We start from the raw sequence: 13,932 nt of genomic DNA on the forward strand, positions 1-13,932 counted from the left end.
AAAGACAAATTAAAGATACTACTAACTTAACTAATACTATATACGTGGCTAATTCTGCCCCGGTTTTCCCTACTAGGTATACGAGAGACCGGTGTAGAATTAGCCACAGACAGTGGAATATTACAGTTTACCTTAATCCTTTAAGTAGAAGACGATCAAAAATTGGGGGTCAGAAAAAATCACTTTTTCTGACTTCTGAGGGCAAAATAGGCAAAATATAACTTTACAATGCCGGCCGTAGGAAAAAAAATATTTTTTTTGGGACACCGGTGTCCCTATCGTCCTTGAAGGGTTATAAGGTATATTAAAGAAAACACTATTTATTCCAAATAAAAACCCCCTTTCCATATTTTTCCTGATACAAACATTTTATTGCAATGAAAACTTTCACTGGATAATTTATGCCCCGGTCTCCCCTACTGTATATACAAATCGCTCCTTGGAAATTACAAGGGGCCAACTCAATATGAGCCATTTTTCAGGAGACAGCATGAAAGATTCAACTTTATATAAATAATTATCTCAATTAAGTATGTTAATAAAAACAATTTAATTCTTTTCTATTTGTATGAGCATTATTATAAACATCGAAACATACAAATTTTTACCTTTCAAAATATGTTTTTTTTATGAGTTAGCTCTTTGTCATTCTAAATGATGCGCAAATTTTCATGAAATTAGAATGACACGGGATCAACTTGCTTGAGTTAGTCCCTTGTTTCACAAAAATTTGAACGATAAATCTATTTTGTGTCCCTTGACTTCAAACAAAACCGCGCAAGCAATCATAAAGAGTAAAATTTTGAAAAACTTTTGTAATTACGAAATTTAATGATTCATATCATATGAAATTTTATTAAATTCTTCTCTGTTTGAGTGCATTAAAACTTCAAAATCGCCAAAAAGTGAGTTGGCCCCTTGTAATTTCCAAGGAGCGAAATGTTCATATTTTTATTTTTAGTTCCTTACAGATTAATCTATGATTATTTCAATTTCAATTTCAATTTAGAGAGGTAAAAAAGAGTCTAGTTATTATTGTCTAAGAAAAACTATCTAACGAGAACGCGGGGAGATCTTATCAAACACAAAAGGTCACTGATTTTTTTGCATAAAATTTTTTTTAAACAACATTTATTTAATCTGAAAAACAATTTACAGCTAAACAGTATAACAATCTAAAAAAAAGAATTTGTCACACAGAATTCAAATCAGGAAAAAGAACGAAGAAAAATATTATCAAAATCGATACAATGTCAAACTTTCCATATACGTCAATTCGAACTACAAAATATATTTCAACCTCTGTTAGTCGTATAATTCGGGTATCAATTTCACAAAAAAAAATCACCAAAATTTTCGAATTTGAGTTTTATAATGTGCAAAGAATAGGTTGGCTTAAGGGTTTACTAGTGTTTATAGAAGGTAATTAAAATGAAATGATGATCTCCTAAAGTTGCCATTAAGCGGTCTTCAGACTAGAGGTTTAGACCAGTTTCCGAAGGTCTCAAAGTCTTTAATAGCGAGGAAGATTTTATTGCTTTTTGAGAACCTAATATTAGGTATAACCGTAATATTAGGTCATTTATCTTTAATAATCCAATCCTGAATAAAAAATTTTCAAAAAACTGTGATTGATAAGAAATTAGCATACTTAAGCCATATTGCTAAGCCTTAGGTCTCAAGCCTGTATTACATGCGACGAAGTAGTGCTGATAACTAAGATATTTTGTCTCGGCTCATTTACGAAAATTTCAACCAATTTTCATGATTTACGTTTAATAATTTAAATGTTTATTTTTTTTATAGTCTATAGAATTTGTAAATTTTTATTTGACAATTTAGGGTAAAGTGGTACAAGTTGGACAGTGGTACAAATTGGACAATGGTACAATTTGGACAGGGCTTTTTGTCTTGATAAATTTAGTACTTCATTTTTATTTGTATATTTTTAATGCTTTAGTTTTATAATTTGGTTCCTTGTGCTTAAAAACAAATTTTGTACTGTATTTATCAAGAAAAAAGCCATGTCTAACTTGTACCGGCGAATTGTCCAACTTGTAACACTAATTCAAAATTATATCATTTTACCCTATAGATTAAAAATATACATGGAAAATACAATAGATTTAAAATTGTCATTTTAGAAAAATTGATAGTAGATAGATCAACCCAAAAATTATGAAAACAATAATTAATATAAGAGTTGGTAAGAATGACTCAACAATATTGCTAGACAATTTTTTCGAATTATCTATCACTACTCTATCTATCTTAACCGATGGAAAGTCCTGAAAATCGATTTCTCGGTCTGGAAAATTTTTCTGAATGATATCTTCGATATCTTTCCATGTAAAGTTCTTTCGACTATATTTTTCTGATATTCTGCGTCTAAAAGTATTTGCTTGACCCTTGCTATCTTCATAAAGACCTTCCCAGAAAATGACCCTGTCCTTCTCAGGTAGATCCATAATTTGTGGAGGATTTGCGATGTTGCAACATATTGTTGGACGAGTTCTTGTTGCTGGTTTCCATTCGCCCATGATTTTAGTCAGTAATTCATTATTGGGATTTCCATTGATGGCAAAGGATGTATAAATTTCCACCATGAGTTGCATCATATGATACTCTGGAGTTCCTTTGCGTGGTATCCCAAAACCACCGTTATTTGGGAAAAGGAGTAGTAAATCATCGGCATGAGATACTCCAGGGAATCCACTGGTAGGAATTAGACGATGTTTATACAATTCCGGGGACTCATATGCAAAATTATAGAGCCAAGTAGGAGCAGTGACCCCAATCTGTGAATACCTAAGCCGGCTCATCAGAGCCTTGTAGATTGGATACCAATATGTTGTATCTCCCATTAGCTGAAAACATAATTTTACGTTTTTCATTCAAGAACAGCAAAACATCTGCCACTTCTTACGAATATGTATGAATCCATATCATCGACTGTTGCATATTCTGTTCCAAAGTAAAACTGTTTCATTTTGTCTCCGTAAAGTTTCCTCTTAAACGGGTCCTGCGTTAAGTTGTATGGTAAAAGTGTTGCAGGTGTTGTATTGATTTTACTCCAAACTTCAGGATTTTCCAATGCCTCTGTAAAATTCAATAAAAATAAACTTTCAAATTTAATTAAATAATGTATTAAATTCTTTACCTCGATAGAAGATAAGTCCTTCATTTTGCGTTCCTCCAATCATAAGAGGGATCTGATGACTCCAAGCGTGTTTCACCATTTCTTCAGGATGCTCAGGGATCATGCACATCCTCGATTTGTAGGCTTCCAAAACTGCTCCGTAAATTGAAGTTAATCCATTATCCTGTTCTTGTTCAGTCAGAAGATTTTCTTCATGTGCTTTGATCGTTTTTACATCGACTCCTCTTAAGAACTGAAATGCAGAAGCTTCACCTCGACCACGCCATCCCAATTTCCTGGCTAAGCGTGTTGTCCAATTGAGTTTAGGTATAAGTCCACGTGGATAAAATGCCGATCCAGACATAATCACAGCACTGTGAAAAAGATCCTTAGATAGAGGTGAAAGCATGTGATAGTGAACACTGCAACCTCCGGCACTACAACCGAAAATTGTAACATTGTTAGGATCGCCTCCGAATGCACTGATATTTTGTTGAACCCATTTCAGTGCCATGACTTGATCTTTGAGCCCAGCATTGCCAGGAACACCAATTTCAGGATCATCACTGGACAGAAATCCTAAGGCACCGCATCGGTATTTAAATGTAACCAAAACTACATCTTTCTGTAAAAGGAATTCTGGTCCTACTTCATCCTTATGGGCTGGACACCGTAGAAACCATCCTCCAGTAATGAAAATCATTACAGGCTGAGGATTATGTTCAAGTCGGGCATATTTCGTGTAGACATTCAACTTAAGACAATCTTCATTTAAAACTTGAGTATCAAGAGTATTTGGAGCATTTATACTTGCATCGAGTAAATCCGACCACGGTTCTAGAGGTTCAGGATCCTATGGAAATTACAATTGCAAATCACAAAATAAGCATAAAATGCAATTGATTCTCACCTTAAAGCGTAGAGGTCCAAGAGGTGGTTTAGCATATGGAATATCATAAAAATTCGCGTATTCGTATCCAAAAGCAGAAATCTCCAATATTCCTCTAATAGCACCACAAGGAGGTTGCACAATCACATTTGTTCCATCTTCAGATTTCATTTCAAATCAGAAATAATTTCTTTCAATTTGAGATAAAAATTTTGGATGTTTTAGCTTAGAAAAGACAAGAGACACTAAATTGATTTTTTTTTTGTTTCTTTAATTTATATTGGTGTGATACAAAGCCATTAGTGATCTTGAAAATTTATGCGTTGCAATAACTTTTATATTGATTTATCAAAAATATCAAATAAAGTTTATTTTATTGCTTTAAAAATATTTTTTAGATTTTGAATTGTAGTCGCAATTCTATTTTTCTTTAGATATTCTGTGCTAAAATAAGTATATTCTTTTTTTTATTGAAATAAGATAAAAGTAATAAATCGAAGTTTTCGCAATGTCACATCTTATTGAAACGCGTATTTATCAGTTATTGCATTAAGCAAAATCAGACGCATTATTAAATTGAACAAGCAATTGACTGATATTATATTCAATAAAAAAAACCTATAATAATTCCTCAAGCGTGTGTTTATTTCAATTCAGCAGGAAGAAGTGTTAGTCATCGAAAGGCACAATCTTTAAGTACATCGACAATCGTATTATTATAAATTTAATCAAATTTCGTGGTAAATTGCGTATTTTATCTTTATAAGCTTCCAATTCATAATAAATCCATAAGAGGTGCTTATCAAGGAGTATGGCAATCGTGGCAATATTGGGTATAAAAGGTAAAGACTTGATCATTTTCAAGTCAGTATTTGGTGCAATTCCTAAATATTCTCTCAATATGAAGACTTGCCTGGTTTTCCTGTTCGCGATTGTCGCCTTGGCTGCTGCTGCCAATGTTTCTTGCCCACCAGTTGATGATGAACATGGTGAAGCCGTCGTCCTTCCTCACGAATCAGACTGCTCAAAGTTCTATCTTTGCTCTAATGGTGTTCCATGGGAACTTTCGTGCAAAGAAGGACTCTACTTCAACACTGAAACCAACGTAAGTAAAACTTGGACATTTATGAAAAAAGTACTAATAATAGCGAAATAATAATCATTTCTTAAACAGACCTGCGATTGGCAAGAAAATGTTAACTGCTCAAATGTAGGCACCACTCCAGGCGGACAAAAATAGACGAACGGAAAGAAATCTGACCACCTTCCTGATGGCGCTTTCACCCTTTGGTTGCGTCCCATACTGCTCCAAATCGGAGAGGTTTTGGACAAAGCGTCAAGTTAAATGTTTTATCTCTTCCAAGAAAATTCAGTTGTTTTCCAAGTTCTATCGAGTAGGAGACTGGGGCAAAATTTGTCTAAACGAAAATTTCAATATTCATTATTTTCTAAAATGTACCTAAAATTTACCTTTTTTTCTAAATTTAAATAACAGTCTTTCATATTGTTAAAAGCTTGAAAAAAATCTAAATTATTTGTATTTTTCAATCTGTATAAAAAATTATTGGAAAAATATACGTAATTGTCGATCTTAAGTCAAACAGACGATTTACTGGTAGTGTGGCTTTTATAGAGAAGCGGAAGGTTTTAGACTCTTAAAATTTGCGATGAAATTTTGGCACAATCCATTTTAAATCATTTAATCGGATTTTAAATTTTTACAATTTAGTTAATTTCCCAAAGAAAAATTACTTTGGACAGAAAAAAATGGTTTATAACTTCTTATGTTCGTGCTTTCCAATAATATTTCACTAGTTTCCAATTTTCATTTTCACTGAGAATTTATGCCAAGATACTGGGCAATCGGCTGCAATCAATTTACTAAATGAAGATCTTACTTAGAATATGTATTACTGTAGTGAAAAATCTATTGATTTTTCTTAAACGTCTGATAAGAATTTATTTTGCTTATTCAAAGTAAAGGATACGATTATAGCAACAGTTTTAAAATTCATCTATTTTATTCTTTACTATTTACTTACTTAACCAGTGATATAACCAATTGCTGGTTTTAGCTGGAGTCAGGTCAGGAGTCGTCGCTTTTCGAGCCTGTACGCGCCATTGTTTTCCAATTCTGCACCCCTAATGAACTGGCGTCCTGCGACAATATCGACGTTGTCTTCACAAAATATAGAGTTAGTCCCCAATAACTTTCTAAGCAGGGCCATCCTCATCATTGGGAACCAGACGACCGACCCAGCGGAATCTATCGAAGTGTATTTCCTTGACGAACAGTTTCTTGGTAGCGCTCATACGTATCATGGTTAAATAAGCTCCATAAACGTCCATCCTAAGGGCCTTGACAGACCTGAGGATTAGCCGAGAGACGACTTAGTGTACAGTAGGCTCTCGCTCAATCGGCTCTTTCTCAATCGGGCGACAAACTTTGTTGACAATTTTCACGTTTAATTATGAAGCTAATTCGATCAAATTCGCTGTAGTTCTTCCTATTTTATCGTCATTCTTTATAATTGAGCGCTTTTTGTGGAATTTACAAAGGCTTTGACGCTCAATTCTATCGCTAAATCGGATGACATTTTGCCCCATATTCCCGACTGAGAGAGAGTCTACTGTAATTATATCCGAATGGTTAAACTACATTTCCATAATTTTCCACTAAGTCGTCTCTCGGCTTACGTCGTCGTAAGTGTGTCTAGGGCATAACACACGAGACCAAAGATCCTTATCACTTCAAACGCGGCAAGTGTAAAACTCTATTTTTGAGAACCCGCGTTTCTGATGAAAAAACTTACAGTATCATAGTCTTGTAGAAGTTTTTTTTAGTACGAAAATACTCTTGATAGACTAAAACAGCAGTTTCAGGACTTTAATTAAAATACTCCTGTAGGCTGTCTTGAAAAAAATCTATGAAGTAAATTTCCAATCCCGAAATTGTAATCTCCCGATGGAGACCTTGATTGACCGATTATGTAGATGCTACCGGAGTATTCTTTAGTACAATGAAAGCAAATAAAGAAAATAAATGTAAATGTAAAAATCCGTAAAATTTGAAATTGTAAGGGAAGAGTACCCCGGATCGGAATGTTAAGAGACATGTTCGATATTTAGTTGAAAAATATAAGCCTCAAAATACTATTTGGTAATTTTATGTATACTAATCGGTGTATTAGTGATCCATTTAACTATATCAGTGAATTTTAATTTTAAATTTTGCAGTAAATTAATAAAAAATAGATGTTAGCGCAACTATGTACAGTAGACTCTCGCTAATTCGGCTCTTTTAAGATCGGGCTACTTTATAATTCGGGCGGCAGTTAGATTCGAAAAATGTTTGTTGACATTTTTCAAGTTCAATTATGATTATCAAATGAAGCAAATACAGTAGACTCTTCGATATCCAGCACTTCGATATCCGGGTGACAGCTGCCAAACACTGGCGGTTGATGTATTCAAAATTATTTTCACTAAATATGAAGTTTGTCCAGAGTGAATTAAAGTATTATTAACATTGTATCGAAGTTTTTAATACATAATTGTGATAAAAAATGAAACATAAGCACACCATGAAGAAAATTCTCTTTTTCTTTGTCAGACAGAAAATAAATTCACACTGCACAAAATAGAAAAACCGTTGATCATTCAAAAAACCTAAATGTCATTTTGTCCCCCAGTCAGCCGGATATCGAAGAGTCTACTGTATGCTCAAATTTGCCATGATTTGTCTTAGCTTTGATGTGATTTTGCATTATTAAGAGGTTTTCATGAGATTTATAATAGCAATGAGTATATAAACTCAATATGATTATGCAGATGAACAAAAAATTGTTGCATTTCAAACAATTTGCTGCCCGAATTTCTCTCTAATTCGGTTGACATTTCGGTCCCAAATGCTCGAATTTGGAAGAGTCTACTGTACTCTGTACTGTACCTCTGATCGTCACGAATTTAATCAGGTTTCTCACGTAAAATTGGTCGTAAAAATAAATCTGAACTAATGCACTGAATTATTGTGAGAGTTAAATGGTAAAGAGTAGCTAATAATTTTTAAAAACTCATTTGAATTGGTGCAACAAAATATGGTAATAGCCTGACGATCTGAGATACACTGCCGATCGCTGGTACGACTATGACGGCTTTAATGAGGCACTCAAACGTTTGTCATAAATTTAATTAAACTTTAATCGTTCCCTTCTTCTCGCGTATTTTCGTCCTCTCAATTATTGAGGCTCCCTTTAACAATTGAGTTATACCCCTATAATTTTAAATAAACAACTTGCAGGTACGTTTTCTAGTTTGTCCCGTCCTAAAACCCTAACGTTTCCAGATGTCATCTTTAAGGTTTTGGTAGCTTACCAAAAAAGCAATTTTTGCTGGATTCACGAATCTTTCATTTTACAGCCATTCAGTTGAATGGTGAATGTGATAAATTTTGTTAAGTGCTTGAACATGAAAGTCATCCAGTTTGTCGCGTCCCGTGCTTAGGTATTAGATAATAAATTTATTATTACTATTAAAAAGATGCACCAAAAATATTTAGGGCATTGAGATTACGATTAAAAAGAAAGCTCTGCCCACTTTTTCAATCTGGTAGCATTCTTTCACATTAATAAATTCCATTCTTCTAATATATTGCTCATGTTTCTTGCCTTTATCTTAAGTTATGAGTCACTTTCCTAAAAATTTAGCAACTCTGTATCTCTATTGATATCTATTAAATGCTTTCCTAATCAGTGTACTGATAATAATATACCTTTGAGAATTTATCTCTTTTGTAAGATCAAAGTTTATCACGTTCAATCGAATGAAATGATTCTGCGACTAGGAATTTTTTTTTTTGCAAAATATGGCCCAATTTCCCTTAAAGTATCAGTCAGCGCAAAATTGACATAATCAATTTCATGAAATATAACTACTGTAATATTGGAATTTTATAATTTTCGTAAATCTCCTTCCTGTACTTATGAACAATGGTAAGATTGTGAAAGACAATTAAGTCGTAAGCTTCTGTTTTCAGGTGACATTTTTGCCGAAAATTCTTGCCATATCATTTATCAATAAGACGGTAGGTTTGTAAAAAGAGGAAAGAGAGCTAAAGTCTCTAATTCCTATTTTGGCCGATGAATGAGATAGTCCTTATCAAGTTGGGGATTACATATAAATTCATGAATATCTACCTTGGCCTGGTTGGTTTCACCTCAGTTTCGCACTACCTTTTAGTTGATGAACAAGGAAAAATATTCCCAATAAGTGTAGAGTGAAGTGTTGAAAATAATTGGAATTTCCTGTTTAACAATGAGATGTAAGTTTCTGAAGAGTGACTATTTGGTTAAGTGATGTATAGTGAATAGTTCATTTGTGGATTATTTTCACATAAAAAATATTTTTCGCAGTCACATGTTAATGCGGAAGCGTAAAGTTCGTGGCTGACCTAACAATCTCTTAAGTTAAGAGATAAAAAATCACTTCATGTATTAAACAAAAAAAATAGAGGATACTCTGTGTAGCACCATTCGTATGTATTTTAATCTACTTTGAAAGACTGAAAAGAAGTTACTTGATAAATTTGAGAAAAAAAGGATTATATCATTAATTTTACTTCTATTAAGTACCGCAGATTCACCAATACATTTCGTAAGCTTTTCTTAAGAATAGTCCAAAAACTCTAAGGAGACTTATGGCCTATACTAACAAGAGAAATTTATGTCCATATTGGAGAAAATTCCCTACGCTTGTATAGGAAAAACTCTTCAATATGGGCATAAATGTATAGTGTGTAGAGGCCATTAAGGATGGTCTAAAGATTATTCTTAAGTGTGGAATTAATGAAAAGCTTACGAAAAGCAGGAGTGCAAAGTCACCCCCTCCTGTGTGCATGTCAGTCGCATCTACGTTAACGTTTTAAATTACGTCACTGAGAAAAAAATGAGAGTTTAGTACGTTTAGTAAGAAAAAGATAATAAAAATTTTCACGACAGCACAAGAATATTTAATCATTTTTCGTATAGAATAAATTTAAAAATTTAGACTTACAAAGTTTTTTCTTTCTCTGTTTTTAGTTTTTTGTTTGTGTAATAAGAAAATCTTTAAAAAAAATTACTATCAGGTAAAATAAAAGAAAATTTGATTATAAAAAAATAAAAGCTGATCATTTAGAAATTAAATTTAAAGAACGAAAAGATGTTGAATTAAAAAAAATAATACTATAATTTACAGGGGAAAAATTTAAGATTATTCTTCTTATTTAAGATTGGTCTTTGATAATATTCTCATAACTAGATTCTTCAGTTAAAACTAACTGAGGAATCTATAACGGTCGATCTTAAAAAATACAGAAACTGATAACAAAATTTGAAAAATACAAAAATTAGTGGGGTATTTCTGTTTTCCTAAATGATTACCTACGAATTTCTAAACTAATTTATATTCAAAATTAATTTAATATTTGTTCAAATATGAAATTCAAAGACCTTTCAAATAAACTTAATTTTGAAGAATTTAGTTGCAAAATAAGCTTTCCAGTACGGTCTAAAGATTATCTTTAAGTGCTACATTTAAAGAAGAGCCTACGAAAAGCAGGCGAGCAAAGTCATTCGCATTTAACCCTTTAAGGACAATTGGGTCACCGGCGACCCAAAAATGAAATTCTTGCTACGGCCTTCTAAAGTTGTGTTTTGCTTTAAAAAGTCAGAAAAAAAATTTTTCTGACCCTCAATTTTTGACCTTCTCGTCCTTAAAGGATTAACGGGATTTTGAATTTGCATCGGAACGCTATACTGCTATTGATTATACGTTGACCGTTTTGAAACAGATTTAAGGTTTGAAGTTATGGTCAAAGGAACACCTATTCGAAAGGAAACACTTGTGGGCAATTTTGTTAAAATATTGAAATTTATTTAATTTACCTAATAAATAAAAATAATATAGGTAATGTTTTTTAATTAATTTACCTTTTTGTACAAGGATAGGTGTTAAAATTTCGTACTCAAATGGTAGGATATGGTCATTACAAAGTTCTTAAAGTGCTAATAGGTGTGCCTTCGACCATACCATCCTAAAGATGTTTATAATCAATCAGCCGTAATCAATCAATCAACATTGATTATGATATCCTCTCTTTCCGTTTCTGCTTTACTTACCTTCATGCTTTAGGATTGAAAATTATTTTTTTCAGATCAACATTTTATATTAACGTAAATTAACGTAGTAAAATTAACGCAATTTCTTCTGTAATCTATTTTAGTAATCGTGTCCTTCCTGCTGCTATTTGCTCCTCTGGTCCTCTCCCAGACGACATGCACTGACATCTACCCTCATACCCTTTGCCAGGGCATCTTGGAAAATCGTTTTATCAGCAGTTTCCGTGGCTGTCAGTACTGGATACAATGCATTAATGCAAATGTAGCCAATTGTGGAATTTGTAGTGGCTTCTTGCACTTCGATCCTGATACCCAAACCTGCACTTATCCCGATTTCGCCAACTGTGACATCTACGCTGCCAATGTTACTTGCACCGTTGGACAGGTTTCAAGGGAGCCTCATCCAGCAAATTGCAACCTGTACTTCCTCTGCACTGGAGATGTTACGCCAATTCAAATGTCTTGTGCTAATGATCTCCACTTCGACCCAGTCCTTCGTAAATGCAACTTCCCTCATCTAGCCAACTGCGAACCAGCTGCACCTCCCCCAGGCCCCCCAGGAGTTAGTTGTCCTGATTCTGGTGGTGTTACTCTTATTCCCGACCCCACCAGTTGCGATCACTTCTACATCTGTGACTTCAATCAATATCCACATCGCCATGCGTGTCCACCAAACTACCACTTCTGCCAGGATTTCAGATTCTGTAGACCAATAGGACAGGCTGTGTGTACTCCACCAACTCCCCTAGAAGTCTTTGGAGTGCATTCACTATCTGATTTTGAGTGCCCTTATTCTGGAATTCATTTCCTGCCCTACTCAGGAGATTGCTCAAGGTACGTTCTGTGCATCGATGGCTCTGCACATGAACAGAGATGTGCTCCCGATCTATATTTCAATCCCACAACACAGCGTTGTGAACCTCAGGACAATTTCACATGTCCTTATTAAAACCACATTATTTTAATTCAAGGAATTTGTCTCCGTATAAAATGTATTATCTTTAAATATAGAAACCGAATAAACTCAATAAAATAAATTTAATTTACACTACGAAATTTGAGTATGTTGTTAACTCTTTCCGGACCGCAGCGCTGCAAGCCAATTTCACCATTTTTTAATCAAAATTATCTAAGCTCAGGAATTAATTGAGGTTACATTTGGACATCCTTATAGTTTGTAAAATCATCCACAAGAATCGGATTTTTATCAGTTATGAATAATTAAAAAACATCGTTTTTCACTGAATATTCATATGCTGCTTTGGGTACTCAGAGTCCCAAAAGAGACGAAAGAGTTAAGCTATTTTAAGGATAAGAGCGATATTGCAGAACGGTAAGCTTTTAAGCATGATAAGTAAAACGTGGTATTGAACATGTTTGTGACCTTTCTAGCAATGCAACATTGAAGACTCTTCAGGGGATCCATAGTGTCTGTTGCACGAGCATACCTATATGATAAGAACTGACGTACATGGATCAATTTGTCCAGCACAACTTTGAAAAATGTATTGCATATGTTCGAAAACAGTCAATTAAGTTTAGTGTTATGTTATCTCATGCATTCGATTGAATGTTGTATGATAAACGGAATCGCTACCAAATCAGATCGCAATGTTTACAGGAGCAGGGCTATTTATTGGACGACAGAACTTTCTCTTCAGTCACTTCTTGTGCAACCAATTTATAGTGTCCAAGGTGTTCACCATATCCTCAAAGATGGGAAGAATTCTGTGTGGTTTGGTTTTACTTGTCCTGGTCCACTGTTCTCTAGGACAGAAGGACCCTAATGAAATGTGTATTGGTGTACCAAATCGCAGTTTTCTCAAAGATTTCCGTCGTTGTGAAAATTACTTTGTGTGTGTCAATGGTGTATCTCATTCTGATGCATGTCCAGATCCTTTCTTCTTTAACGAAGCCAAGCAAGCCTGTGACCATCAACGCAATGTCGAATGCAAGAACTGTCCATCAGATAAGGAAATGACTATGACTAATCCTGAATCTAAAACTTGTGATTCCTTTGTGAGATGCAGGAACGGTGAAAGGGAGCTAGTTAGATGTCCAGTTGGATTTATATACGACGAATTCCGAGGACGTTGCAATCTTGTCACAATGGCTGAATGTGGAGCAGAACTTTGCACAACTGACATGAATCCAAGCAGATTTGTTTTTGTACCTAGCAAATTTGATTGCCGACGGTACTTCATCTGCCATCAAGGAAATGCTATGGCACGCGAATGTCCTACAGGTTAATTAAGAAATCCTTTTATCTAGAGCCACAAATTAAAATGCATTTTTTTCAGGGCTTAAATTCAATCCTGCAATTAATGGCTGTGACTTTGATACCAACGTAATTTGCACTGTAAGTTTGATCTTATGAAATTTTAATCAACATAACGTTAAATATTTTTTTAACGAATAGCCAAGTGGACCTGTGCCCATCCCTAATCCTCTGCCCGAGATCATCAGCGTAGACTGTCCAGTAACAGGAATGGCCTTCCGACCACATCCAACAAATTGCCGTCAAGCCTTTCTCTGTGTCAATGGCGATGCACAACTTATCTCCTGTTCTGAAGGACTAGCTTGGGACCGCGACCAAAATGTCTGCGTACCAATGCATCAAACATCCTGTGTTTGATAGACTTGTAAAAATGGTCATGTAGTTTTCCGACATTAAAATCCGTCATTTATCAAGATTAAATGCCTGACTAACCAATAAAGAGATTAATAAAAAGATTTAAAATCCAATC

General features: G+C 34.2%; 4 protein-coding genes across 4 annotated transcripts; 3 read left to right on the forward strand and 1 right to left on the reverse strand.

Moving 5' to 3' along the window:
- Window positions 1-1,768: 1,768 nt before the first annotated feature.
- Window positions 1,769-4,361, reverse strand: LOC129802656 (esterase B1-like). Its single transcript, XM_055848639.1, has 4 exons — window positions 4,050-4,361; window positions 3,161-3,992; window positions 2,927-3,099; window positions 1,769-2,867 (listed from the first exon to the last, which is right to left on the reverse strand). The coding sequence occupies exons 1-4, from the start codon at window positions 4,197-4,199 to the stop codon at window positions 2,136-2,138; spliced, it is 1,887 nt and encodes a 628-aa protein (XP_055704614.1). The 5' UTR covers window positions 4,200-4,361; the 3' UTR covers window positions 1,769-2,135.
- A 502-nt stretch (window positions 4,362-4,863) lies between these two features.
- LOC129802661 (peritrophin-1-like) lies at window positions 4,864-5,623 on the forward strand. Its single transcript, XM_055848645.1, has 2 exons — window positions 4,864-5,133; window positions 5,203-5,623. The coding sequence occupies exons 1-2, from the start codon at window positions 4,930-4,932 to the stop codon at window positions 5,266-5,268; spliced, it is 270 nt and encodes an 89-aa protein (XP_055704620.1). The 5' UTR covers window positions 4,864-4,929; the 3' UTR covers window positions 5,269-5,623.
- A 2,708-nt stretch (window positions 5,624-8,331) lies between these two features.
- On the forward strand, window positions 8,332-12,241 carry LOC129802659 (peritrophin-1-like). Its single transcript, XM_055848643.1, has 2 exons — window positions 8,332-9,348; window positions 11,290-12,241. The coding sequence occupies exons 1-2, from the start codon at window positions 9,342-9,344 to the stop codon at window positions 12,132-12,134; spliced, it is 852 nt and encodes a 283-aa protein (XP_055704618.1). The 5' UTR covers window positions 8,332-9,341; the 3' UTR covers window positions 12,135-12,241.
- A 275-nt stretch (window positions 12,242-12,516) lies between these two features.
- LOC129802658 (protein obstructor-E-like) lies at window positions 12,517-13,930 on the forward strand. The gene is made up of 3 exons (XM_055848642.1): window positions 12,517-13,430; window positions 13,486-13,544; window positions 13,605-13,930. The coding sequence occupies exons 1-3, from the start codon at window positions 12,797-12,799 to the stop codon at window positions 13,818-13,820; spliced, it is 909 nt and encodes a 302-aa protein (XP_055704617.1). The 5' UTR covers window positions 12,517-12,796; the 3' UTR covers window positions 13,821-13,930.
- The last annotated feature ends 2 nt before the right edge of the window (window positions 13,931-13,932 follow it).

The sequence above is a fragment of the Phlebotomus papatasi genome, chromosome 2 (genome assembly GCF_024763615.1).
Source record: "Phlebotomus papatasi isolate M1 chromosome 2, Ppap_2.1, whole genome shotgun sequence".
NCBI lineage: Eukaryota > Metazoa > Arthropoda > Insecta > Diptera > Psychodidae > Phlebotomus > Phlebotomus papatasi.